At 45.9% G+C, this 26,081-nt stretch overlaps 2 protein-coding genes across 3 annotated transcripts; one reads left to right on the top strand and one right to left on the bottom strand.

Moving 5' to 3' along the window:
* Nucleotides 1-1,236: 1,236 nt before the first annotated feature.
* pdgfbb (platelet derived growth factor subunit Bb) lies at nt 1,237-12,300 on the top strand. 2 transcript variants are annotated; one of them, XM_086170513.1, is made up of 8 exons: nt 1,237-2,103; nt 8,142-8,238; nt 8,434-8,490; nt 8,753-8,946; nt 9,033-9,224; nt 9,644-10,343; nt 10,416-10,566; nt 10,671-12,300. In XM_086170513.1, the coding sequence occupies exons 1-7, from the start codon at nt 2,038-2,040 to the stop codon at nt 10,547-10,549; spliced, it is 1,440 nt and encodes a 479-aa protein (XP_086026639.1). In that variant the 5' UTR covers nt 1,237-2,037; the 3' UTR covers nt 10,550-10,566; nt 10,671-12,300. The 2 variants fall into 2 exon arrangements, with proteins under 2 accessions (XP_086026639.1, XP_086026638.1); XM_086170512.1 differs by having other exon boundaries at nt 10,649-11,799.
* Nucleotides 12,301-14,376: 2,076 nt separating this feature from the next.
* csf2rb (colony stimulating factor 2 receptor subunit beta) lies at nt 14,377-25,862 on the bottom strand. Its single transcript, XM_086171004.1, has 13 exons — nt 25,608-25,862; nt 25,165-25,330; nt 24,382-24,557; nt 24,119-24,273; nt 23,111-23,255; nt 22,742-22,874; nt 20,772-20,926; nt 19,685-19,818; nt 18,451-18,634; nt 18,125-18,221; nt 17,953-18,019; nt 17,792-17,866; nt 14,377-17,311 (listed from the first exon to the last, which is right to left on the bottom strand). The coding sequence occupies exons 1-13, from the start codon at nt 25,708-25,710 to the stop codon at nt 16,922-16,924; spliced, it is 1,980 nt and encodes a 659-aa protein (XP_086027130.1). The 5' UTR covers nt 25,711-25,862; the 3' UTR covers nt 14,377-16,921.
* Nucleotides 25,863-26,081: the final 219 nt, after the last annotated feature.

Below are 26,081 nucleotides of genomic sequence, written 5' to 3'. Positions count from 1 at the left end.
GACTCAGGATTAGCCTCTTCAAATCCAGGCTTAGACCCTCCAGACTCAGGCTCAGAACCTGAAGACTCAACCAGGACCCTCCAGACTCACATCCTTGGGACTCAGGATTAGATCCTTCAGACTCAGGCTGCGGTCATCCAGACTCAAACGCAGACTCAAAACCTTAAGACTCAAGACTCAGAACCTCCCGCCTGAGGATTTGACCCTTGAGACTGGAACTTAGACCCTCCAGACTCAGGATTCACTGAAATGTCCCCACTGTGGGACAATTGAAGGCACATATTACTGTATTCTGGGCTCAGACCCTCCAGGTCGATGAACGTCGAAGCTGTGAACACCCTGCTGTCACTCAAGCTGAGACACCAAAAGAAGATCTAACGGAGACAATAATCTCCTGCAGATATTGAACTCCACATATTTGTATTGATCAAAGCTGCCGCAAAGGTTTCGCCCAGCGTTTGTAGTCCAGAGTGCGTGATTGATAACTTAAAACTCCCGCCGTCAATCACTGGGTTGTATCACGGATTCAGATCACGAGCCGTGAAGAAGCTGACGGTGCGGAGGCTGCAGTCAGGAAACCCCCCTCCAGCCTTCAAACCGTGGTCTTAAACCGACATTAAAAGTTCTTCTATTTATATACCTTTCTCTTTGTTATGATTTTTTTTTTCCATTTCTCTGTCCCATAGTTCATATTGTTCCTATCTACTTTTGAAAAATGCTATTTGGCCTGGAAGAATTGACCGGATCAGTGACACATCTTAAATATATACAGAATATCCAGTATATTCATTTTCTAAGAATAAAACAAGAATATAGATAATTAAAGATTGTGAGATTCTGCAACAAACAACGGCTGGGCCGCAGATCTTGGCTGGTACTTTAGAAACTCTTAACAAAAGCCAATGCTTGGCTTCAACACCAAGATCATCAGGGTGTGTGAGTGTGTGTGAGTGTGTGTTTGTGTGTGTGTAGGGGGGGGGCAGCACTTCTTGGCGCTGCCACAGGAATATTTGCACAAACGGTTGAGGACAGGAAATATTGCTCAGAGGTGCCGGCGGTTATTTGTGGCCCTCAGACGTGGATTATCAGCCAGGGTAGAGAGAGACACTGGGTGTGAGACTGAGAGAGAGAGATGGGCAGCCAAACAAACTGACAGAGAAAATGAGAGAGAGAGAGAGAGAGAGACGCAGACAGACAGTGAGAGAGGGAAAGAAATAGAGAGAGGGAGAGACACTCAGAGAGAGAGAGAGAGAGAGAGAGAGAGGGAGAGAGGGAGGTTGCAGTCCAGACTCTTAGAACTGCGATCATCCTCTCACACCAGCACCTCCTCCTTCTCTTCTTCTTCTTCTTCTTCTTCTTCTTCTTCCTCCTCCTCCTCCTCCGCCAGCAGCGGCTCCTCCACCTCCACCGCCGCGTAATCAGCGCGCTCCAGGACTGAGGCGCTCCGAGGCCACGCAGCGCCGGGCTGGGCGATAAGAAGGGCAGCGATCCGCCTCTCGCCGGCAGAGGAAGACTCGACCCGCGGGCGCGTCAGGGCTCCGGAGCAGAAGCGCCCGGGACACCGCGGGACCCCCGGGACCCCAACACCCGCCCCCGCCCCTCCGCCCCAAACCCCCGCCCCGGACCCGCCGCTCGAAAAAAGAAAACTTTTGGAGTCGCACTTTGCGGATAAACGCGCCGACCGGTGCGATCTGGACATTGAACGCATCTCAAACAGACGCGCATTCGCGTGCGGGAACGGAGGAGATTTGAACCCCGGGACTTTAATAATACAACTTTAGTTATCATTACTGATCGATTTTTCCTTTCTTTTTTTTTTTTCATTCTTTTTTTTTTTTTTTTTTTAAAAACAAACAAAAAAAAACAAAACAAGCGGAAGTGAATATCCGGCGCGGCTGCGCGCTGAACGCTCGCGGCAGAGATAACGGCGCGGACGGAGCGTGACGCGCGTGCAGCAGCGCCGCGCGCCCCGCCGTCCCGCGCGCTTGCTTCCATGCACGGCCGCTCCGCCGGAGGGGCGCGAGGCTGGGCGGCAACATGAGCGCGTGGGTGCGGCTGCTGGTCGCCGTGCTGGCGGCGGGACTGCGCGTCGCCGCGGCGCAGGTGAGTTTGCGACACTTCGGACGACTTTACGTTACCGGGGACCGGACGTCTTCTCTGACGAACCGTTTGCCAGTTGTTCGCTTCACCTGGCCGGACGTGACGTCACTTTTTCGTCGCCTGAATTCCATCCTTTTGAATTGGAAGACTTCGTGTTGCCATGTCAACGAAAAATGTTGTGACGTCACAAACCCCAAGTCACAATCTAGATGGGGAGAGAAACTTAGATGAATGAATGAATGAGTGCGGGAAAAGAAAATACTACAATTCTACACCAATGCTGCTGTAGGACAAAGTTTTTTTTTGCCAGGTGAAGCATTTTAAATTCCTAATTTAAATTTCATGCTTCCATAATCAATGACCAGATTAAAAAAAAAAAATGCAGTGACATCACAAATCCCAAGTCACTGTCTAGATGGGGAGAGAAACTTGGATGAATGAATGAATGAGTGCAGGAAAAGAAAATACTACAATATACTACTACTATACTACACCAACGCTGCCGTAGGACCAACTTTTTTGGTTTGTTTTGCCAGATGAAGCGTTTTAAAATCCTACTTTAAATTTCGTATTTCCATAATCAATGCCCAGATTGAAAAAAAAATGCAGTGACATCAAAAATCCCAAGTTACAATCTAGATGGAAAGAGAAACTTGGATGAATGAATGAATTAATGGGGGAAAAAATATTACAGTTTTACATAAACACTGCAGTAGGACCAACTTTTTTGGTTTGTTTTGCCAGATGAAGCGTTTTAAAATCCTACTTTAAATTTCGTGCTTCCATAATCAACACCCAGATTGGAAAAAAAAACATGCACATCACAAATCCCAAGTCACTGTCTAGATGGGAAGAGAAACTTAGATGGATGAATGAATGAGTGCGGGAAAAGAAAATACTACAATTTTAGATCAACGCTGCTGTAGGACCAAGTTTTTTTGTTTTTTTTTTGCCAGGTGAAGGATTTTAAAATTCTACTTTAAATGTCATGCTGCCATAATCAACACCCAGATTAAAAAAAAAAACATGCACTTAACAAATCCCAAGCCACAATCTAGATGGGAAGAGAAACTTGGATGAATGAATGAATGAGTGCGGGAAAAGAAAATACTACAATTCTACACCAATACTGCTGTAGAACAAAGCTTTTTTTTTATTTTGCCAGGTGAAAGATTTTAAAATCCAACTTTAAATTTCGTTCTTCCATAATCAACACCCAGATTTAAAAAAAAAATGCAGTGACATCACAATTCCAAGTCACAATCTAGATGGGAAGAGAAACTTGGATGGCTTAATCAATTAATGTGGGAAAGGAAAATATAACGATTATACACCAACACTGCAGTTGAACCTTTTTTTTATGCCAGGTGAAGCATTTTAAATTCCTACCTTAAATTTTGTGCCTCCCGAATCAACGCCCGGATTGAAAAATAAATGCAGTGACATCAAAAATCCCAAGTCACAATCTAGATGGGAAGAGAAACTTGGATGAATGAATGAATGAGTGCAGGAAAAGAAAATACCACAATATACTACTACTATACTACACCAACGCTGCTGTAGGACCAACTTTTTTGGTTTGTTTTGCCAGATGAAGCGTTTTAAAATCCTACTTTAAATTTCGTATTTCCATAATCAACGCCCAGATTGAAAAAAAAAATGCAGTGACATCAAAAATCCCAAGTTACAATCTAGATGGAAAGAGAAACTTGGATGAATGAATGAATTAATGGGGGAAAAAATATTACAGTCTTACATAAACACTGCAGTAGGACCAAGTTTTTTTTTTGCCAGAAGGATTTTAAAATTCTTCTTTAAATTTCGTGCTTCCATAATCAACGCCCAGATTGGAAAAAAAACATGCACATCACAAATCCCAATCTCAATTCACTATGAAGATGGGAAGAAAAACTTGGATAAATGAATGAATGTATGAATGAGTGAATGAGTGTGGGAACAGAAAATACTACAATTTTACACATGAAGTTTTTCTTGCCAGACGGTGGATTTTAAAATTCTACTCTAGATTTTGTGCTTCCATAATCAATTCCCAGGTTAAAACAAAAAAAGCAGTGATACCACCAAAACCAAGTCACAATCTAGACGGGAAGAGAATATGTATACTTGGATGAATAAATTAATGTATGAATGAAAATTTGAAAAACAAAGATGAACTACAATTCTACACAAACACTGCAGTAGGACCCGGGTTTTTTCCCCTGGAGATGGACTTTAAAATCCTACTTTAAATATTATGTTTCCATATCAAAAAAAAAAAAAAAACAGTCGTTGGAAAAAAAACCCAGTGACGTCACAAATCCAAGTCACAGTACAGAGGGGAAGAGGAAATGTACACTTGGATGACTGAATGGATGAATGAATGAATGAATGTGAGGACAAAATACCACACTTCCATGCAAACACTGCTGTAGGACCAAGTATTTTTGCCTGGAGGTAGACTTTAAAAGTCTTACTTATATTTGAAAATGTTGCCGAAAACATAGCAAAGTGTGATCGGTTACTCAATGATTACGTGATAATTACCTCCTGCTTTGACCGTCACAATAATAAACATTACAGAGAGCACATGTTAATTGCAGACAACAGATGATGTGATAATTTAACAGGATTATGAAGAAGTCCAATATGCACCTGCTTCCACAGTCAGATGAGACCCTCGAAAAGAGTAACTGTTATGACTCCCATTAGCTGGCTTTATGAATGGATGCCCCGGGGCCAGACGCACGCAGAGGTCATCCCTTAGCGGGTCCAGCGCCAGGAGACCCGTCGGGCTCCTTCTTCAACACTTTCATGTGAGCGTATGTCTTAGGTGGTCAATGTTTTTCAGCTCTGGAGTGGAAAAGAGCAACACCTTTCCGGCCCAGAGGGTGACTTGTCTTCTTAGATCATCCTGCTCTTTGGTTCTTTTAGGGATTTCAGCCCTGGATTTGACTGAATGCCATTTGTTGGGTGGCAAAAGTCAGAAGTCATGACTCAGGGCCAAAATGGAGCACATCAACGGGTCCAGTTTGAGAACTATTAAATGGGACAACTGGTGAGGTTTTCAGCTCCATGAGCAAGAGGTGCTTTTTAAGGCATGTTTTGGGGTGGAAGTGCGTCTTGTACCCAAGGCTTTTGTCATCCACAGTTGCCAGAATGAGTGACGGCTTGTCTGCTGAATTCGAACAGGGCTTTAAATCCTGACAGGGAGTAAAGTCTGACGCTAACTGACGTTTTATTCTTTTTGTTCTAAGCCCCTCCTAAACAAACCATTTAACTCCTTTTGTTTGTTCTATACGGGGAAGGTCAGATGCCCGTTCAGTCTTCATTTGTATTCAATAAATATTGTCTCCGCGTGGGCGTGGACGTCTGCAGAAGTTAAGATGTTTCCCTGATTGGACTCCGTCAGTACAAAGAGGACCTTGATTATTGCTTTTGAAGAGAAAAAAACGGAAACATCAGAGTGAACAGATTAACTCCTTTCATTCTCAGAACCCATAAATTGTCACCAAGTCTGCCATTGCCGTGACGACCTCACATGAATGTAAATTATGAGTGAAGTGTACGATGGATGACTAAAAAGTGCTGCTGTCAGCTGCCGGGTTTTATGGCTCCTCTTTGGCAGGAGATTTGAAGAGAACTCCAATTTGACAGGCTAAGTGTTCCAGAGGAAGGCAGTTTGAAAAGAAGGCTTTGAGGTATAAAAGCAGGAATTTCCCACATCTGACTTGAAAGCTAGAGAACCTCAACGTCTGAAGTGCCACTTATTATGAAGTATTATCGGCATACTTCATGTAGGAAGGAATCAACCCTCATTGACTTCTTTAGGAGGAGACGAAGCTCATTTTTGTCCACGAATAGCCATGCTACAGGTGCAGGTGTAGATTGGGTCGGCGTGTTAAAGCTCACATGTGTTTGCACGCCGGCAGCGAAGCAGACCTCCTAATTAGGAAGGATTAGATCTTCCTCTCCTCCGCTGCCACCACGGGCACTGCGTGTACCAGAAAATTCCTCAGTATGTCCAAAACGCCGTCAGGTGATTTGTGACGGGCATCGGTTTTGATCTTCGTGTTGTTTGGCACATGGAAAAAAAAGCACAAGTTTTCGTGCTAATAGGAGAGGGATGCCGCAGCTAAAGGATGCCACAAGGCTAACATCACTGCATCACAAAAGCTGCGTTGCTAACCTCTGTCTTACTGGTTAAATATCAGCATTTTGCCACATAGGCTACCTCCCATTAGCATCTGCATGGTATCCATCCAGCTGTTAGGCATCGGCAGCCGTACGGTGTAATCTAACCGTGCGTCGGGATGCAGACAAATCAAATTGGTGGAAGCGATGACCCTCGTGGACAGTCTTTCCCCGGGTTTGGTTTGGTATGAAAGCGACCACCAACCATACTTGGAAGAAGTTCGCAAGAACCGGCAGCCCATGTAGTTTGACGACCAACTATCTAGGTAACCTAGCAGCTCTCCTCTGTTCCAGATGCTCAGCTGGATGTTCAACTGTTTCTTCTTTAAATCGTTCTCTATCAATGATTTCTTTGCAATCCAAGGGGCTGACGCTGAAATAGTCTTGTTGTTTTGATGCCAATAGTTCAGATTACAGAATGAGGCCTGTCTACAGAGCTGTGGTCTTTAACAGGACCCGCATTGTGGCAGAACATTATTGACGTGTGTTTACAGCGCCTGTCAGCGCAGTTCGAAAATCTGTTTACATCTGTTTTGCTTATCGCGGGCGAAGTGTTTATTTAATATTTCCTGCTCAGACACAAATTGTCTTGACAGCCGGTGAGTAATTGTGAACAAAAGGCAAAGATCCTATAATTAACATCAGAGACAATTAGCTGAGCAGGCGGATTTGTGCCGCCGGCAAAGAGGGGAAATAATGACGCCTCCTCAGGGGTATCTGCAGCTCTACGGCAGACACGGGACTATAATACAGCAGGCATTTTCCTGCTGAATTATTGGACTCTGTGAAAAGGTGGCAGACAATGGAGGAAAGTGCACGTCATAGTGAATGGCCAGGGTGAGAATACGTGCTCATGCACGGATAGCTGGCCTTCTTTGGGCCAAACCCGCCTCCCGCATGGATTCCCTGAATTCTTTGTGCTCCACATTTCATTTGGAGATGCTTTCACTATACAGTAAACGCAGATTTGATTAAGAGTGACAGCAGTTAATGCAGAAATAAGGGTACAACAATGGCCTTCATGGCGGCTTAGGTTTTCAACAGAGCCATTATTTAACCTGAAATAAACATATTCACACACAGTTGAAGAGGCTAATTGGTCAGCTTTATAACACACGTTTTTATTGTCTAATTATCATCAGAGGTTTGCCAAAATTAAACTAAAACTAGGTGGTAACTTGTAAACTTCTCTTGTAAACTCAAGTTTACTAGAAAGACAAGGAGCTCATTTTTATTTGAGCGATAAGTTTATCCAACTACCCAATTAAATAGTTCGATTTTCGCGGGTTGCTTATCACCGCATGTCCACGGACTTAAACAAATGTGAGGGAGGGTCTCAACCCGGATCTTTTTCAACCCATCTTTTATTCAGCCAACCCCCCCCCCCTTCTTTTTTTCTGATGCACCTCCTTCTCCTCTCCCCTCTGTATCAATCCTTCCCCCACTTCCTGACTCCTTCCTGGCTCCTTTGACCCCTAAATGTTAGCAGATGAGAAGACACAACACCAATAGTCATTCAGCCTTCTCTTAGTGGCCATTGTGTGTCCGCTGTGGTTTAATCCCCCACGCCACGGCCCCCCCACCAGCTCTCTTACCATAATGACCGGGAGGTTAAACCCACACTCACTTCATAGGATCACAATGTGCAGCTATTGGTTCCTGTCGTGGAAGTAATACTTGATCTACCTTGTATCCTTGACACCCACAAAAAAAATGACTCGATCGTCATCGGCAATCAGGCCCGTAATTTGGACTCACGCCGCGCTCGATGCGAGTTGATGATCCGGTCCTTTGCAACGCTGGATGTCTGATGATAAACGATGATTTTATTTGTACCTCCGTGCCTCCAGGGGGACCCTCTGCCCGCAGCCCTGGTGGAGCTGGTGAGAAAAAGTCCCATCGCCTCCATCGAGGATCTTCAGCTGCTGCTTCTCTCTGACTCCGTAGGTAAAGAACAAAAAACTTTTAACATTACGCTTCCTGTTGTGGTTGCCTAAGCGACGGCAAGTCTCCGTGAGGGTGAAGGAACGAGGGGTTTCACCGCACGTATCTGGGCTTTAAATCGAAATGAGTGAATGTATCGCACGGATGGATCCTGTGCGTTGACGTTAGCCAAAATGCTCTTTTGTCATTTCATCTCAGATGACGAGGAGGGGAATTCTGCGGTGAACGGAGGGCACAGACTACCCCGGAGCCTCGGTGAGCCTCGCTTCTCAGACCTCGGGGCGCTCTCGCTGAGAAAAATGCAAAGCCCATCTTACAGCTTTGCCAGTTCATTTTGGTCTAATGGTGAAAATGGATTATTTTCAGTACTCAAGTGCAGAAATTGGTGACTTTCTTAACATGCTAACTTTCTTATGACACCACCCTTGTTCAGATCTGACTGTTAAACTGTTCTCTGTGTTGTGATGGTCCATATGCCAGCAGTCACACTCACACTCTGTGGTCTGGAATCCCTCAGACGCTCAGCCGGCCCAGCAGGCTCTGTGTAAAGTTCGTACCGAGGTGGTGGAGGTCACCAGGGCCATGTTAGACCGCAGCAACGCCAACTTCCTGCTGTGGCCGCCTTGTGTGGAGGTGCAACGCTGCTCTGGCTGCTGCAACACCAAGAGCCTGCAGTGCGTCCCCGTCGTCACGCACACCAGACACTTGCAGGTGAGCGGCCGGGATATCGAAGCAGTGCGCCGACGTCTCGGCACATTTATAACCATGTGGGTGCGCATCCTCGTCTCCGCCTGCAGGTGATGAAGATTGAATACATAAACAAAAGACCTATTTATGCTAAAGCAGTGGTATCAGTGGTGGATCACGTGGAGTGCCGATGCCAGCAGGCTCCGCGGCTCCCAGTGCTGAAGAGAAAATCACCACGGCGACAACACAACCATGGCAAGGACCTGCATCGAAACCACACGCTCAGCCAAGGACACGACCAGGTGGGGCTCCACCGTACCTGCTGCAGCTGCTAGCTAAAATGCTGCTTCGTATTGAGAATGTTAGAACAACACCAACTGCGATTTGCTTGGCTGTGCGTGTGTGTGTGTGTGTTGTGTGTGTGTGTGTGTGTGTGTGTGTGTGTGTGTGTTTGTGTGTTTGTGTGTTTGTGTGCGTGCGCACACCATATGTTCTGTGTTCTCCACTTAAGGCACAGCAGATAATAGAACGCTCCACCAGTACCCCGCTGTTTTCATGCATCACAGCATTCAATTTTTGATTCAAAAGCCTCCATGTTGGATCCGTGCAGATGAATATCTATTTTATGAATTCATTTGTGCGATGGTTTGATACTTACATCCGTCTTGTGATCATCATGACCTCGTTCTGACTTCCACCCTGACATCATGTCTCGGTCCAGGTCAAGGGGCACGCCAAGGATGAGCTCCATCAGTGGGATGTGCTGAAGCAGAACCAGGGCACCGGCCTGGAGGACCTCATGGAGCATCACTGGAGCTCCAGAGGAGACACTTTCACTCAGCACGGAGAAGGATACAACCTGGCAGGGGAGGACGCCGCTTTGTCCAGAGAGACTCTTCTCTCTGGTTCGCACTGGGCGCAGAACTCCACGGGGGCCTTTGGCGCCAAGGGCCAAATTGAAAATAGAGAATGGCTGGAGAAGAAGAACGATTGGATCTCCGGGGGCTTCAAGGTCCCGTCGACAGTGGACGATAGCAAGGGCGGGGAGGGGCTGCTGCTGCTCAACAGCACCGGGAGGAGGGTCAATGAGTCGCACCACGAGGGCCGATCTAATCTTTCAAAGGCGGCCGGCGGGAGGTTCGGGAGCAGGTTCAGACCGACTAAGGAGCCGAACCCGGATCCTCGGGAGCCGGGGTGGAGAGGGGGGAACGACACGCCGGAGGAGGAGAGGATATTACAAATAGCCGAGGAGAAACTCGAGCAGGAGCGAAAGGAGATGCTGCTCCTCCAGAAGAGGCTGGACGAGGAGGAAGAGCTCCTGAGAAGTCAGCAGAGGAGACGAGGTGAGGAGGAGAGGGAACGAGAGAGTCTGAACCTCCTGCGCCGAAACCACCAGCAAACAGCGCCGACGCAGAAACCAGGTAGCCGATGCTCCTCCATTCCAGCTGAGCGTTCTCATGTATTCCTTGGTAATAAAACTCTTTTTTTCACAGAAACAGAGTCCCAGACGACAACACAGCGACCGGTGGCCCCGGCCGGCCACAAGCCCCCCCCCAGACATAGAAGAAGGATGAGGAAGAACCGTAAACGGATCAGCAAGGCAGCTATGAGGGCAATGCTGATGTAGAACTGAGATAATCCCAGGTGAGACTTTTTAATGAAATATATATGTATGTATCAATCAATCAATATAGTCAGTATTGATTGATTTTTGTGATTTCAACAGCACATCGTTCCTGTTATTTCAGGGACAGGAAGTTGACTCGGAGTCATCGGCGGTCGATCCGGAGGATTCCCTTTTCATCAATATGTATGCTCTTGTTGGTAACCCGCGTCCCGCAAGATCTCCTCGGTAACACTTCTAATGACCAACCTAAAACTTTGCTGGGATGGACTCTGAGGAGGTGCGACAGGAGAGCAAGGGATGTAACTAAGACGTGGGCCTTTATGCGGCAAGACTGGGCTCCGTGCTGGTATGAACGAGCGGGCACGTGGCCGATGCAGTGTCGGAGCGTCCGCCGGGACCCTTGTTTCCGATATCGACAGACAGGAATTGCACTCGCCAGTAGATGGGACTACGTCTCAATACGGAGCTCACGTTGGAAACCGGATCAGCGAAGACTGACGGGACCTGCAACTCGACGGGGGAGTGGACTCCCCCCCCGCCCCCCCGTATCAGTAGAGACTCCGCCATCTTGTAACCGGGGATAGAGAGCGTCGGATCAAATTGACGGGCCACGCGTGAAAGAAACGAGACGCCGAGAGACAAAGCCGTTTGAATTTAACACACCTTATCCCGATATCATTCCTGAGCTGATATCCGTAACCATATTTAATTTTATTTAACTCATTGCTAACACTGGAATTTGATAAGAAACCAAAATGAAAGCAAAGCTGTTGCATCAGGGACGAGCAGGTTAAGGCAGGAAAAGGGGGAGAGCGCTCTGAATCGAAGGCTGTGTGCTATTTATTTATCTCTACTGTGGACTAATCGCCTTCAGGATACTGACAGAAGGAGGTGCGGCTGAGACATGAAACCGATTCACTATCTCACTATCACGCAGAGTTCATCAACAGTGATTTTAAAAGTGTGTGTGTGTGTGTGTGTGTGTGTGTGTGTGTGTGTATCCGTGTTTGCTTGTGATGTAGTGTGTGTTACACCTACATTTTAGTCGTGTGTCATAGTGTGACGGAGACTCCTCTCATGCCTTCCTAAATCTTCTGGTAGAACCAGTTTCATTCCCTTCAGCATCCGAGCCCGGCATATTTCTGAAGGAACAGTTCACCCAGGAGTGGGAGCACAGACGGCCGCAGAAACAGAAAAAAACAGCAACAGTCGGATAGTAACAGTGACTGCAGTCACTGAAATTGTCATTTAAAATAAAATAAAATAAAATAAAATAAAATAAAATAAAATAAAATAAAATAAAATAAAATAAAATTTGAGTGTTCATGTTGTCAGTATTCTGGCACAGTCTGATATTTGCTTTTATTTTTCAAACAGACAATCTCTACCCTTTTGGCATTGCAGCCGCTGCCCTCTCAGCGCCCCTGCATTAGTTATCATGGGGGAAAATGATGTAACACTGCAAAAAAAATGTCCTTGAAGAAATTGGAAAGTGAAGCAGTCCAATTTAATTATTGGACTGCTTCTTATCAAGTGCTGTTGAAAAACTTTTTTTTTTTACCCAAGTACAACACTGAAAATTCTGAATTCCCACTTCGGGTCGAACTGTTCCTTTAAGTGTGTGTTTTGGTTAAAAAAATGATGTGTAAAGCTTCCACCGGATTAAAAGGAGAAGTCGAGTGGCAGCCGTCCTTTGTCCAGAATGACTTCTATATCTCTTCTTGTTTTTCCTTATAAATAGTCAGAAACTCTCTAGTGATGCATCTTTGTGTTGAAACCATCCAAACCCGACACCTGTCACCATCATCTCTGTCCGTCCCTTCCTGGCTCGGGGCACAGAGAACCAGAAGCTAATGCTATTTTCATATGGCTGTAAGAAGCTGGTGTGCTTGAAAAACGCCTGTTTTTTTTATTTATTTTTTTATATAACTTCACACTCATACAGTCATTTTTCTGAAGGGACAGAGTTTGTTTGTTCATTCATTCATCCATTATCTATATGGCTTATCCTGCATTCATGGTTTTGGGGGTACCGGAGCCTATCCCAGCTGTTATTGGGGGAGCGGTTGGCTTCACCCCGGACCTGTTGCACATGGACATACATCCATTCACTCTTTCATTCACATGTCATGTAGAAACATATAACTATTCACCCTCTCATTCCCATGTCACATATGGACTCACAACCATTCACTAGCTCATTCACATGTCTGGGTAATTTTGGGTCTCCAATATGCGGGAGGACGCTGAGGAACCCGGAGGAAACCCATGTCAACACGGGGAGAACACGGAGTCTACGCACAGAAAGGCTTCCCTCTGTCAGAATTGAACCAGGGACCTCTGCTGTGAGGCGGAAGCGCAAAAGGCTAAAGTTATGTTTTTAAATGGAATAGAGATCAGGCTCTTTGCCTGAAGGTCAGATATTATTATCCAGAGTTTGAACTTCAGGTTGAATGTTTACCATAACCGCTGTTTTTTTTTCAAGACTATCAGAAAGAAGAAACAGCAGGGGATTTGGTCTCACCTTCAACTCAGCTGATATATTCTGAGATTAAACCCCCTGGAGCCTGGCGTTCCAGTGTGCATCACATTTGTATTTAACCTGGCATAAGCGTTGCCTGGCTTTGTTTTGACTGGCCAGACAGACAAGGAGTGTAGGCTGATGTAGGTGCGGCCGCTCCTCCGGGTTTGTTTGTTACATCGAGCTTTTTAACGTCAGGCCGCGAAGCCTCCCCCGGCCCGCCAACCAGACAAACGCAAGGCCACGTCTGCTGCGCCCGGGGCTCGTCTGTGGGGGAATGTTTGTTCATGTCCTCTACGTGGGAGCGTTTTTAGCACGAGCGCCCGACTGCAGACATTTTTATATTACTACAAGAAGCTCGTTCTCCTGAAACCCCGTTGCATGACACCTTTTAAATTCAGCAGATTGACTTTCCGCTGCCCCGCTGTCAATCTGACACAAACCTACTACTTCTAAACAGCAGACCGTCACCAAATTCAGCGTCGAGGTGGGAAGAAATCTGTTACCCCCCTCGCCGGCTCTCACCGGCTTCAATGAAGAGGAGGGAGAGGAAGTGTGATAAAACGGCCGGTCTCGCTCACGCACATTCAGTCAAACACAGGGTTCAGCCACTATGACAGCATGGGGGGGGTCTCCGTCACTAAAGGAGCAGGATGAAAGAAAGCTGGCTGAACCTAAAGGATGACGCGGTTTATTGGGTCTCGACAACAGCGTCCGACCAGCGAACGGGGACCGCGGGGACATAATGAGCCGTCATGAATAAGCTCCGATGAGCAACTTAAGAAAACGGGAACGTGTGAAGAGAAAGTCCATTATCTGACTTCATCATCAGAAAGTTCCCATCAAATCCCCGCGGGCCGAAAGCTCCAAAGAGGTGAGGATGTGCAGAGCGTGCGCTGAACAATCCCTGCACGGGCTACTTGTGTATCTGATTAGATGATTATTACCTGCGCGAGCCAAAAGGGATTTAATTATAACAAAAAGGAAGCTCAAGACTTTGTGCTAATGCAACAGGTACTACTCACGATGCAGCTTTTATACTAATGCTTCGGCTGATGTTGGCGTTTCATGTCGGATTATTATGTCGTGGGTCGAGAGCATCGGTGCTTTCACTCTGCTGTGCCCGGTGCCGTCCAATCAGAGTTTTCCATTTATTCCCGTGCGCTAACAATGGATTTTTGGTCTGCGGAGACAGTTTTTATTTAGTAGTCATTGAAGGCTTCTCAGTGGTGCATTGGACCATCAAAAACCATCTGCAGCTTTCTGTGCCATGCAATATAAAGGAGTATAAAGATTTCCAGTTTGGGAAATTTGTGGCTGAGCTTTGCATTTCAGCGAAAAGTCAGAAGCATGTCGATGGTTAAAGTTTGGAAATGGCTCCAGGTGAGTTATTAATCTCTGATAATGAAAGGGAGATAGTTTGTACTACATGTGATGGAACTCTGCAACTTTCCCCCAATGACCAACAGCTGGGAGCACCTTTGCTTTTATTTGTCATATAAATATCACTCTTGTGGTATAAAGAATTCTGCAGTAAAGTCACTGCTTCTCTTCAGCTGGAAAACTGACATTAAGTGAGCGCTGCATGGAGAAGTGCATGTGTGTTTTCACAAACCTATCTTGCAGTCTCATTGTCGCACATATTATAAGTTCAGACCCAAGACAAACATCAGTGTGGAAGGCAGCTGTCCAATCCTCATACAGCTCGTCCAATTGGAGGTATTTATAGAACTATTGTATTTCAATTCTGTTGCCAGTAATCCATTCTTTGACCCGACTATGTGTAAAACACATCTAAAAATGTCCACAATGTCTCGGCGACATTTAGCTGAGTCTGACTATCGCCCGGACACCCTGATGTGCAGCTGCGAGGAAACAGAAGGCCTTTGAACGTGAGGTTACACAAGCATCCGCGCGGCGCCACACACTCCCTACACCTTCCAACGTTTTTATTTTCCTGTTTGTGTACAACAAAGAACAGGGACAAGCTGTACCGGGGAGACCAGTCGTCATCCACTGCATACAGACTGATACTTTCCATAGATGAAGAAATGCTCAGTCACTCGCTAAGTCATTCATTCACTCAGTCGCTCCACCACCTCCGTCTCCTGCCACGACTACTTTTTAAAAAAAAAACCTGAAAAAGTAAAACAAACTCATCCTCCCTTCTCCCATTGTGATGGTCGTGACCGCGTCTGAGTTTGTTTTCGGGAATCGCCGGTTCGCTGCTGTGTGTCGAGCTGCTCCTCCACCTCAACAGACAGGAAGTTATACCTAAAGATGGGCCGAAAACACAGGAAGTCGATATCTGCGTGCCTGGAATTCCAACAACACGCTCCTCTCGCAGGGACAGAGCTTACAGTTCTTGCATCCCTTTGTTGTAATTCTGTGACGTGAATGTTTCGCAGCAACAATGCAGCGCAAACTCACACAGAGACACATTTTGCTTTATGGCACAGTAAAATTCCCATCGGGCCGGACAAAATGGATCAGATAAAAATGAACGAATAACTCATACGATTTAACGCGTTTCCAGGAAGGCAAAGTTCTTGTTCACACCAGCGGGAAAATTCACATATGGTCGCGTCTAATCCAACTTCCCTCGACCCCGACATCGGTATTAGCGTGCAGGTCGCAGTCGGCTCTGAAATCCACCCTTCCCCGACCTTTGTCACCCGGAGACATTCTAGTTTTGGTATTTTAAGTATTTGATGGGTCTGTTTTGAGTCGGGGCAGTAAATTTCCCCTCGCCGGATCAGTCCAGACATTTACCGGTGCAATAAAAGCTGGATTTAGCAGTTTGATGTCGATCACTGCCGTGGCTATTAACCGCTCTTAATGACACCTTTCAGTTCATCCATTTGGCATAAAATGACGCCAGTTTAAGCTCCAGGACCCCATCTGACCGGAGAAACCCTTGATCTTACTTTGATAGAAAGGCACAATAAAAAAAAGCCCCTCATCCAGAGCGGGACCACGGAAATCAGAGGAAAAGGTGATGTTTGGGAAGCCACTTGGAGAATGGGGGAGCGCAAGTCAGGAGAGGCGGTGGGACCTGGATATTAGCTGGGAAAATGGCAACCAGCAATGATATCGATTGTTTTTCTGAAAAGACAACTCCTAAAGTTGTAAAGTTATCTTCCTTTCCAGTATTCCATTCCAAATATCTCTGTAGGATCATTGCTAGCAAAAAATATTGCACACATATACTTAGATTTTTGCTTAACACAACTGTACTAGTATGTCACACAGCTGATATCGCACACACACACACACACACAAACACAGACAAATTGCGTGTGCAAACTCAGCAACACTGACTCCACAACATTGGCAACAAGGTTCCAACTGACACACCTCCGTGCAAACTGCATACATGACCGCAGAGCACATGGCCGGAGACGGACCTGCAAGAGTTTCCCATGAATTACAGTCATGCACAAACACCCCCCCCCCACTGCTGTCTGTAAATCTGTCAGCATAATGGAGCAGTTATAGAGGGTTAAGTGCCGGAGCTACACTCCGTACTGCAAGACAACATCTTTCTCTTTTCATTGTGTATTTTGCTTTACTCACGCAGAATTTTGCAGGTTAGCAAGCCTTCTGTTTACATTGCAGAGGGTTCGATACACTCCGGGCGCAGATGAGCTCAGCAGGGGATCTCGGAAGGTGTCAAGGGGTGACGGCACAATGTTGCGTGTATACATGTGTACGTGTGTGTGTGTGTGTGTCAGTGGCTCCTTGACACGTCCACACTGACCCGGAGTCCAATTCCACATCGAGAGGAAACGCCGTAAAGGCGGGTTCTCGGTTTTGTTTTGTGAGGAAGTGTCTTGCAGCTTTCTTGGGGCCTACTTTGATCCAGCGGTGAACTCTGCAGGGAAGAAGCAGTAGCCCGAGGTCACAACGCCGGGACGGGGGCTGAGGGGACTCGGCACGTCCGCCTGAGGAGGGTAAGTGCTGGCGGGCCAGCCGAGGACCGGCTGGAGGACCAGTTTGTTGGGCATCAGCGTGTAATCTGGAAACAGCAGGCCCTGCTCGGGGTCGCCCTGACTCCACGCCGTTGTATCGGCGTCTGAGAGCTGATTCTGGAACGTGCTCTGATGAGGAAGAATGACGGAATCCTCCGCGTACAGCGAGAGCCCTGCCGAAGAGCGGGCCGAGTCGAACGACATCGATTCTTCTGTCTCCCGATTCCGCTCGCGGTCGTCATCCGCTGACGTCCAGTTCGGCTGAGAGAACTACGAGACGACACACAAGACCAATCTCAGATAACATTTCAACCCTTCATGCCTTTTTGGGATAACTCTTTTATATTTCTGGTCTGCTTCCAGTCAATGAACTGGAATCTGACAGTGTGCAGCAACTTTGTGTCCTCTAGTGCCACATGGTGGACGGAGCCGCTCATGTTCACATGGCAGAGAATATTATTCTACCCAAAATCATCACTTTCAGGTCCCTCTTTCTCTGTTCCGTCTAACTGGTCATTTCCTGCACGCCCCGCCGAGCTTCCAGGTGCGATAATCTGTAGCTGCTTTCGACAAATAACTTTATTTAGAACGAGTTTGAATGTTTGAGAAAAACTTAGATCCAAGTCCTGGTGGTGACTGGAGTTGGAGTGCTGGATCATCAACACATTTCCACAAAAGAGGAAATGACACATGTCTGCAGACACTTTTTTTTAGGATTCTGAAAACTGGAGTTCATGTAGGGACCACTACCTGTCTTGAGAAACCGTTATCCAGGCTGCAGATGGAAGTGTGTTCAAGCTGCATTGGTAGGGATAGTTTTTCTTTCTGCGTGACAGAAAATAGGGAGACGGAAGCATTATTACCTTGCGTCCAAACACCTACCGTTCATTCTGAAGAGAAAGCGGTCTCACCTTGTTTTCGGAGAATATTTTGCTTTTGTTTGGAGAAGGAATTGAATCCCCCCAAAGATTAATTCTCCTTTAAAAATAATTCAATGAATCAATTCACAGGAAATGCACATTTCATGTCATTTTGTATTAGTCAGCGATACGTGTCATAGTGCGGTGAGTGTAACTAAAGTACCTCTGGCAAGCTGAGATGGTGAGGTAGAGCGTGAGGAAGACTGTGACCACTCCCAGGCCGATGAAGACGTGGATCAAGGTGGAAAAGGACCAGGTGGCTGCCGGAATGAAACACAGATAATTCTGTAAGTGGCAGGCAAGAATTATAAGCTGCGATTTGAGATTTGTGAGTCATTTCCGTGACATCCGACCAAATGATGATTCAGTTATTTGCCGTCAGAGCAACTTCATATTCGATTCAAAAGTTCTCTTTTCTGATACATTTCGTAATTCGTCTTCCTTAGAACCCGTGAGATCATCCTCTTTGGTTCTTATGAGCGTCATTACCGGGATGGGAGGTCCAGCCCACCGGCTCGGTCCAATCGGAGGGGGTTCCCTTGTACAGTGACCCCTGGCCGCTGTTGACCAGCGCCCTGACCTTCACTTGGTGGCGCTGGGACGGGGTCAGACTATTGTCTGGAATAAACAACATCCTGTTGTCTCCGCTAATATTCAGCAGGCTCGAACACCCCTGATCCAGAAAACCAGCAGAGTCTGTTAGATTTCAACGTTTCTCTTTTTATTGGAGACATTTTGCAAAACCTTGTTAGAAATCGCCCAGGAATTAGACTTGAAATGCGTCTCTCTTTACTTAACTGCATTACACAAACCTCACACTGGGTCCTATTAGTGTTTTTTTAGTGCAATGTACCTCAAAACTGACATGCAACCCTCAATAATAATATAGATAATAATAATAATGCTAACAACAGCAACAATAATAATAATAATAATAATATTCACTATTGTTGTTATTATTATTATTATTATTATTATTATTATTATTATTATTATTATTATTATTATTATTATTATTATTGCTTGGGTGGAGTTTGGTCCTACACGCTCAAGAATTCCTGTCAGAATATCAAAAATGATCTTAAAGAGAGTAAATGTTCACCTATGATGATTTATTGTACAAAAATCCAACAGTATATCAAGATGCCAGGAAAAACACTGGATTTCTGTGCTTGTGTGTGTTGATATTGAGTTATTGCAAATTTATTTTTAGATGCATTTTCATAATTTTATAGCTTAGTTTATAAGAATAAGAATAAGAATAAGAATAAGAATAAGAATAAGAATAAGAATAAGAATAAGAATAAGAATAAGAATAAGAACAAATTTATTTATCCCGAAGGAAATTGTTGTGCCAGAGTTCCAAGTGAAACATAACAATAATAAATAATAGTAGGAAGGAGGGAGAATAAGAAACACAAATAAAACTATAAAGTGTCAAAGTCAAGGCTATAAAGTGTTTTAAGGTCTTAAAAAGTACAAAGATTTAAATGGAAATGCAAACTTGTGCATAGAAACCTGACAGCTCCTTGGTGTTAGTAAAACATCCCGCGGTGGCGAAAAGCTTATAACCCGGCAGATTCTTTGCTGCAGAATTGAAAGCGGAACAACGATCCCTGCTCATGATGTCAAGGTCGAAACAAAAATAATAGCTTTGGTCTCGATGTATGTGCAAGTTCATGTCGTAAGCAGTGTGATACACTGGAATGAGGCGGTTGCTCACCTGGTCTTGTGTACTGTAGTAACAGACCTGGTAGTCGAGTGGGACTCTGGCGGCTGTGCGGGGTTCGGCCCACTCCAACAGCCACTTCTTGCCCTTTGCAGTCACTCTGACCGGCCCCGGCGGCTCTGGATGGACTGAACGCCCGCGGACGAGAACAAGGTTTTAACGACCAACTGGTAAACAAGAGATGCGTAATCCGGCTGATTAACTGAAACGGACATCCTTGTGGATTGTCATATATTTTGTATTTTTTAATTTGGGAAGAGAAGTTGGTAGTAGATCTATGGAAAATTATCCTTTTAATATTTTGTACACCTTAAGTCAGGCAAGTCCTAAGTCCGGCCAAATGCTGGCCTGTGTTCAAATTTACACCGGCTTGCAGCCTCTGTCATAAAATCAATAATAAAATCTGATTTGGTCCGGCTGCCTGTTTTTCTATCTCGTATTTTTGATCTGAGTCTAAAATTGATAACAAGTAATACAAGGATTCATATAGCGTTTTTTTACTTTTGAGTAATATCACTGTTTGTGTTATTTTCCTGTTCACATGTTTTGTATGTAGACGTTTATAGTGAACATTTAATATGTATTGTTTCAAATGAACCTAGATATGCCTACTCTTTCTGAAAGTTTTTTTTTTTTCCAGACAGACTTTTTCCCTTTTTCCTCACTTTCAGTGGAATTCAAATATGAAAGACAGTGATTTTGGAAAAAAAACTGTAGATTTGTGATCTGTGTTAAGACATAAAAAGAATATCATCTGCAATAAAAAATAAAAAAAATCATGAAATAGTTGCATTTAATGTTAATGGTTCAAAGAATGTCAGGTTAAATGGACAGCCCTTGCACATTTTCACCTCAGCAAATATGGCCTTTGCAAAAAGTTTGGACACCCCTGCTTTAAGTAGTAAAAAGGTGCAATACGACAGAAAGTGGAGCCTCTGCTCCATCTGACCACTAGGTGGAGACGTCCCATCGCACCTGAGCTCCTCCACAGCAGCAGCAGCAGCTCTGGTACCTTCGTCTTCCCGACAGTGGGGATATTCTCCCCCCCCAACCTTTACCCCCACACATCAGTTTGACTCACTGTGTTTGCTGGCCCAGAAAGTTCTGGTGTTGTGTTTTGGCTGGAGCTCCAGCAGCAGATGCCCCGGGTTAGCGAGCGTGAGTGAACAGCTGTACTTCAGGACCTTTCCGCCGGGGTCTGGGACAACTGTTGGTTTCAGGCAGCATTTCTCCAACCTTTGTGGCGGGGATGAGGCAGGGATTAGGCTGGGATTAGGCAGGGATTAGATAGTGAAGCGATGGTTCCCTCTGATGTCCCACCTGAGAGCGACAAGAGCGTGCTTGCATTTGAAAAAGAAAATTTCAAGCCCGACACGAGAAGAGGTCCAAGTCCTCCTCAAACCCGCTCGGAAACAACACTTCACGCAGCAGCCGCACGATTTTCACCCGGCGGCGTCTCCTTCGTGTTCTGATCCGGGCTCGAGGATTCTCCATCCTCTGTGGACTCGCGGGCTAAATATACGTGCCGGTTGGTGGCCGGATATTCTGATGTCCTACATGGAGGTGCTCTGGGATGATGGGCCGGGCCCGGGGGAACCTCTCAGGCAGAGGTGTGTTAATTGCAGAGTTGAAGCACTTTGGCTCCAGTGACGAATGTCCAGTCCACCCGGAACCGTCGCGCTATTTTTGCCCGATCTGGCGGAGCGGCTCGGGCCGATCTGGGAGAGGCCTGTCCTCACCGAAGACAGATCCGAAATCTCCAGGCGGGAAGTCTGTGCGCGTTAGCTCGGCGACACTTACGAAAGGTGTATACACACGTATAGATACATGTGTCAGTCATCCAAGTTGTGGTGAATTCTTGTCGTGTTCTACAGTTCTAAACTGAAGAAGCCTCTCAGATAAGGGGTGAAAGGTCACCAGTGCAGAATTTTAAGTCCAGTTGGCAAGACGAGAAGATTTCGCCAAGAACATGCGCATATACAGCTTTCTTTTTGAGAAGCCTCATAGGCTAGCTCGGGAGTGGGCAATTATTTTGGCTGGCGGGCCACATTTCCGATTTAATTTTTATGCGCGGGCCAACTTGGTATCACGTCAATTGAACAAAATGAAAATTGCAATTTAAATATTTTAAATTTTTTGGCATGTACCGACATTATTTTGTACGAAATCATCCGAACAAAATTAAACAAAAAGGAACAAAATAAGGAGTTTCACAATTAAATATTGATTGAAAATAATAAAATATTCAAAGATAATAGCAGGCTGGGCGGATAAATAAGCACAACAGGCTGTAAAATGCCCACATCTGGTCTCGCCCCTACTTATACCTCCAAGGGCTCACGCTGCCGAGGGACGTCCCACGATGCTCTTCTGTAATTCCTGTCCGAACTCATGTCCCTTCATTGATGCATGATAGTAACCTTGCATCCTCTCCCTGGGCTCTCGCTCATCCCGCGGTTCCCCAGGGGGGCTCGGCTTGATCTACTGCGGCGGTCCCGACAAATGTTAGGATTTTCATGAATATTAAAGTTATTTTTGTATCATGTCGGTTATTAGCATGTAAGCGTTAGCGCTACTTTTATCATTAGTGTGAGATCTTTGGTGCCCGGCCCTCCAAACCCACACCTCGCCCCCCCCCCCCCCCCCAGCCCGACTATCACACTTTGCTTTCCCTCTCTTTCCACACCATCAGGTCCGGACATTAAGGTGTTTTTTTTTCCTGCCCAGTAAAAGGCGGTGTTTTCTCGCTGCTGTCGCCCAGTGCTTGTTCCTGGGGGAACGTCTGCTTTCTGTAAATCAATTTCAAGAGTGCGGTCCAGACCTGCTCCACATGGGAAGCATCACCGGACCACTGGGTTGAGACCTGGCGCCATGCGAATATAATCTGACTTGACTAAACTTTGTTGAAGTTTGTTCTTGTCGATTCCTCAGTTGCAACCAAGCGTTTAGATTTTTTTTCCCTCTGAATTTGTTTTAATCGTTCAAGCACACTAAATTGAAAACACGATATTGTTTTAGCTACACGCACGCGCTGCGTCATGCTAGACTTACATTGCCGTCTGGTTGTGTCGACAAGCCAGCTGGTAGGTAATGAGGTGATGCAGCTCTCTGCTCACCTCCCAGCTACACATCACCTCCATCTCTCCTTCCAGCACACAGTGCACGCTGGGAATCCGTCCAGTGTCTAAAGCAAGAGGCGGAGAGAAAGGGCTTACTATACCCAGCTGCCAAGCTCTAGACTTTTCCTGAACCTTCAGAGAAAGAGTCCAGAGGAGGAGATTATAAATGTGCGAGGAGAGGAGGAAGAGCAAAACACGACCGTTGAATAAAGCGCTCGGTTTACATGCCAGCTGCTGAGCTGCTGGAAAAGAAATCTGGATTCAGTGTTATCTTTTTTTTTTTTTTTTCTTTTCAACTGGCCTTCTTCCGTCCACCACGTCACCACTGGACTCCAGAGGCTCCAGTGGGCCGCGGCCGCCCGAGCTCGGACCCGGGCCTCGTACCTGCTGCTCGGGCGCAGATGTTGCTTCATGAGCTCCACCTCGGGGCCGGCGACGTTCAAAATCTAGAGAAGGGGAATGAGGACACGATGGCTGCACAGGACTGCAATGAAGTGCGAATATCTAGCCGCCTTCTCCGCCTCTTAATTCGCTGAGTCGGGAGCTGTCCGATGTTTCTGGCTTGTTAAAGACAACGTTTCCTCGCCGCTGTCGTCGCGTGCTTGCGAAAGGGGAAAAGTTGGGTTTCTGTAAATCACTCTAAAGCTAGCGGTATATGTGTATATCCGTACGCGTATATCCCATATGAATTCAAATCGAACCAACTTGGTTTTCTTTTTGCCGTGTATTTTTTCGCGGCGCTGTCATCAGTCGGTAAATCCCGACGCATCGAGCGAAATCCGGCGTCTTGAGCTGCATCGTTCCCACACAGCGGCGCCGCACCGCTCGGGTCAGGGTTTATGGAAAACGCTTTTCGTGGCTTTTAATGCACCACACGGATGATCGGCTGTCAGACTCGGGTTATTGATCCGTAACCTGACCCTTCAAAGGGGTTTGAACTTACTATACTGTTCATTCCCATGTCAAAGGATCATATTATCCCTTAAAAAAGTTATACGGATGCAATTCTGTTCTTATAATCCCGCTCGGCCGGTTAATCCAGGATGTGACTTTTTCCCGAGTGGATATTTCTGTCGCTCGAGTTCCCTCTAAAAAGGAGACAGACGTGTTGAGCTGTAGATAAAGAAAATGTAAATAAGCCTGAATCCCTGTCACAGACTGTTCAAACACTTCCCTCCAGCTCCCGTTCAAAGGCGGTATTTTCCCAGGAAGAACTATAGCGCTTTATATATGTTGCCTTTCCCTTTATAGAGTCCTCGTTTGGAGGACCATGACAAATATCTTGCCAGTCGGCAGACACGGATCTCACCGTCCAGCTGTCCTCCGTCTCCATCTTGTAGTTCACCTGGTAGATCAGGGTTCCCCCCGGGGCCGGGGAGTCTTTGTAGGGGTCGGACCATCTCAGCAGTCGGCCTCCATCTCCGGTACCGTTCGTGCTCAGGCCCACCGGAGGGCGCGTACGCACTGCGACGCACAAACACACCTCAGACGGATCACGCTGTTTCCTCTTTTATAGATAATCAGTCGAAAGGCTTCTCCGGCGTGAAGGTGACGAAGAGCGATTCCACTCACAGAGCTGGGAAAGATGTAGAGTCTTGGGCTGAGCGGCTGGTTGGAGCGTCTCGCCATCGAGGAAGAAGACAGTGTGTTTGACGCCGATGGAGAAGACGGTGGTCCAGTATCTGCACCGGACTGTCCGGGGTTCACCTGCCTCATCAACACCCGAGCTGAACGGCATGCAGCGCTTCCTGCGAGCAAAACAGGCACAGCGGTGGGTTTATCAATACACCCGTTTGTACGCGTATCTACGCATGTTCTTAGAAAGAACCGGCAAAAAATATACCCACATAAACACCTATAAATTGTTTCTTTATTATTATTGTCATTGTGAATCATCATAATTTTTCTAATAAACTAATGATTGATTGCATTCATTTCAAAGTGATTCCATGCCACTGGTGCTGTCAATCATATCCACCTAGAATGATAATACTTAGAATAATAATTATTGATTATAAAATGATAAACGATCATAATAATGATAACTACAATAACTAATAATGACACTTTTTGACAAATAGGAGAGCAGTAAATCCAAATCTAATAATCAGGGCTGTATTGGACATCGTCCTTATGAATCATAATATTTTCGGTAATCAATTAATAAGAAATACGAATTGATTCCATGCCAATGGTATTATCCAATCAAATTTAAATAAGGTAATAATAATAATAATAGTACATTTTAAAAAAATATTGACAGAGGTAGCAACACTGATGAAATCAGAATACAATAATCAGAAGAGTATTGATCGGCGTCTATGGGAGACCTGGTCTCCGTGGAGACGAACCCACCTGTGCGTGCCGTCCTGTCCCGTGTTCTCAAAGAGGTTTTTTCTGTTGTTTCCAGTCTGGAACCAGAGCTGCAGGGACGTGTGTGTGTGCGGCCCCTCTGTCCACTCACAGTCAATGTAGGATTCGTAGTTGTTATGACAACTTAAGGACTCCAGGGCTGAAGAGGCTGTAATAGAGGGAGACACGGGTTCTTGATTGTCTTAGATACAAATATGCTGAATAAACTCAATCGCATCTCTGTCTCCTTCGACTCTGATACGACTGTGCGATGAGTATTACAGCGACTATCCTATATTTGCTTTTTTTTTTAAATTGTTTTATCGATTATTATTCAAGGAGGATCTTAAACCACACCGAGACGGAGGATCAGACTTGACCCCGGAACCGAGGATTGGCGAGAACAAAAAAAATGTCAACGTTGGCGTCATTCAACGCGGACTCACCGTCCCGTGAGGTCTGGGTCTCGGAGAGAGTGGAAACGCCTGGACACGAGGAGAGAACCAGAGGGGGGAGCAGCGACCAGAGCAGCGGCCAGAGGCAAGGCATGTTTTCCCGCTGTTTGTTGGGGAAAATCCAAGTTGCATCCGAGAGAGGAGACGGGGACGGCGCTCCGCTTGCGAACGTCTCAGAGAAAAAGTGTCAGGGTGAGGAGGATGGGGGGAGCGGGGGAGGAGAAGGAAGCTGAAATTGAAGATATGAGCAGCTGGCCTCACTTCTGCTTTAGGTTCGCATTCAGACCGTTGCCTAATGTATCGGAGACACTAAAATAAGATGCAGCCTGATAACAGACAAAATGCAGAAGTCACACGCCAGAGTGACGAGGGTTTCCAGCAAAAAACACTTCTTCTCTTTCTTCTTCTGCTTCTTCTAAACAATCATCAAAACATTTCCAAACCTATTTTGTCAGAGAACCAACA

The sequence above is a fragment of the Fistularia commersonii genome, chromosome 23 (assembly GCF_037954325.1).
Source record: "Fistularia commersonii isolate RoL2024-O1a breed Wild chromosome 23, RoL_Fcom_v1.0, whole genome shotgun sequence".
NCBI lineage: Eukaryota > Metazoa > Chordata > Actinopteri > Syngnathiformes > Fistulariidae > Fistularia > Fistularia commersonii.
Note: the sequence above shows the minus strand (reverse complement) of the source record. Positions and strands in the feature narration are given on the sequence as shown.

Bases quoted from the DNA above. Each gene is read 5' to 3' on its own strand.
- pdgfbb (XM_086170513.1), top strand. From the start codon at position 2,038: ATGAGCGCGTGGGTGCGGCTGCTGGTCGCCGTGCTGGCGGCGGGACTG. The intron at 2,104-8,141 runs GTGAGTTTGCGA...CCGTGCCTCCAG, and splicing joins TGCGCGTCGCCGCGGCGCAG to GGGGACCCTCTGCCCGCAGC. The intron at 9,225-9,643 runs GTGGGGCTCCAC...GTCTCGGTCCAG, and splicing joins TCAGCCAAGGACACGACCAG to GTCAAGGGGCACGCCAAGGA.
- csf2rb (XM_086171004.1), bottom strand. From the start codon at position 25,710: ATGCCTTGCCTCTGGCCGCTGCTCTGGTCGCTGCTCCCCCCTCTGGTT. The intron at 22,875-23,110 runs GCCAGTTGAAAA...CTCTTGCTTTAG, and splicing joins GACGTGGTGGACGGAAGAAG to ACACTGGACGGATTCCCAGC. The intron at 17,312-17,791 runs GTAGTGGTCCCT...GTCGTCTCGTAG, and splicing joins ATAACGGTTTCTCAAGACAG to TTCTCTCAGCCGAACTGGAC.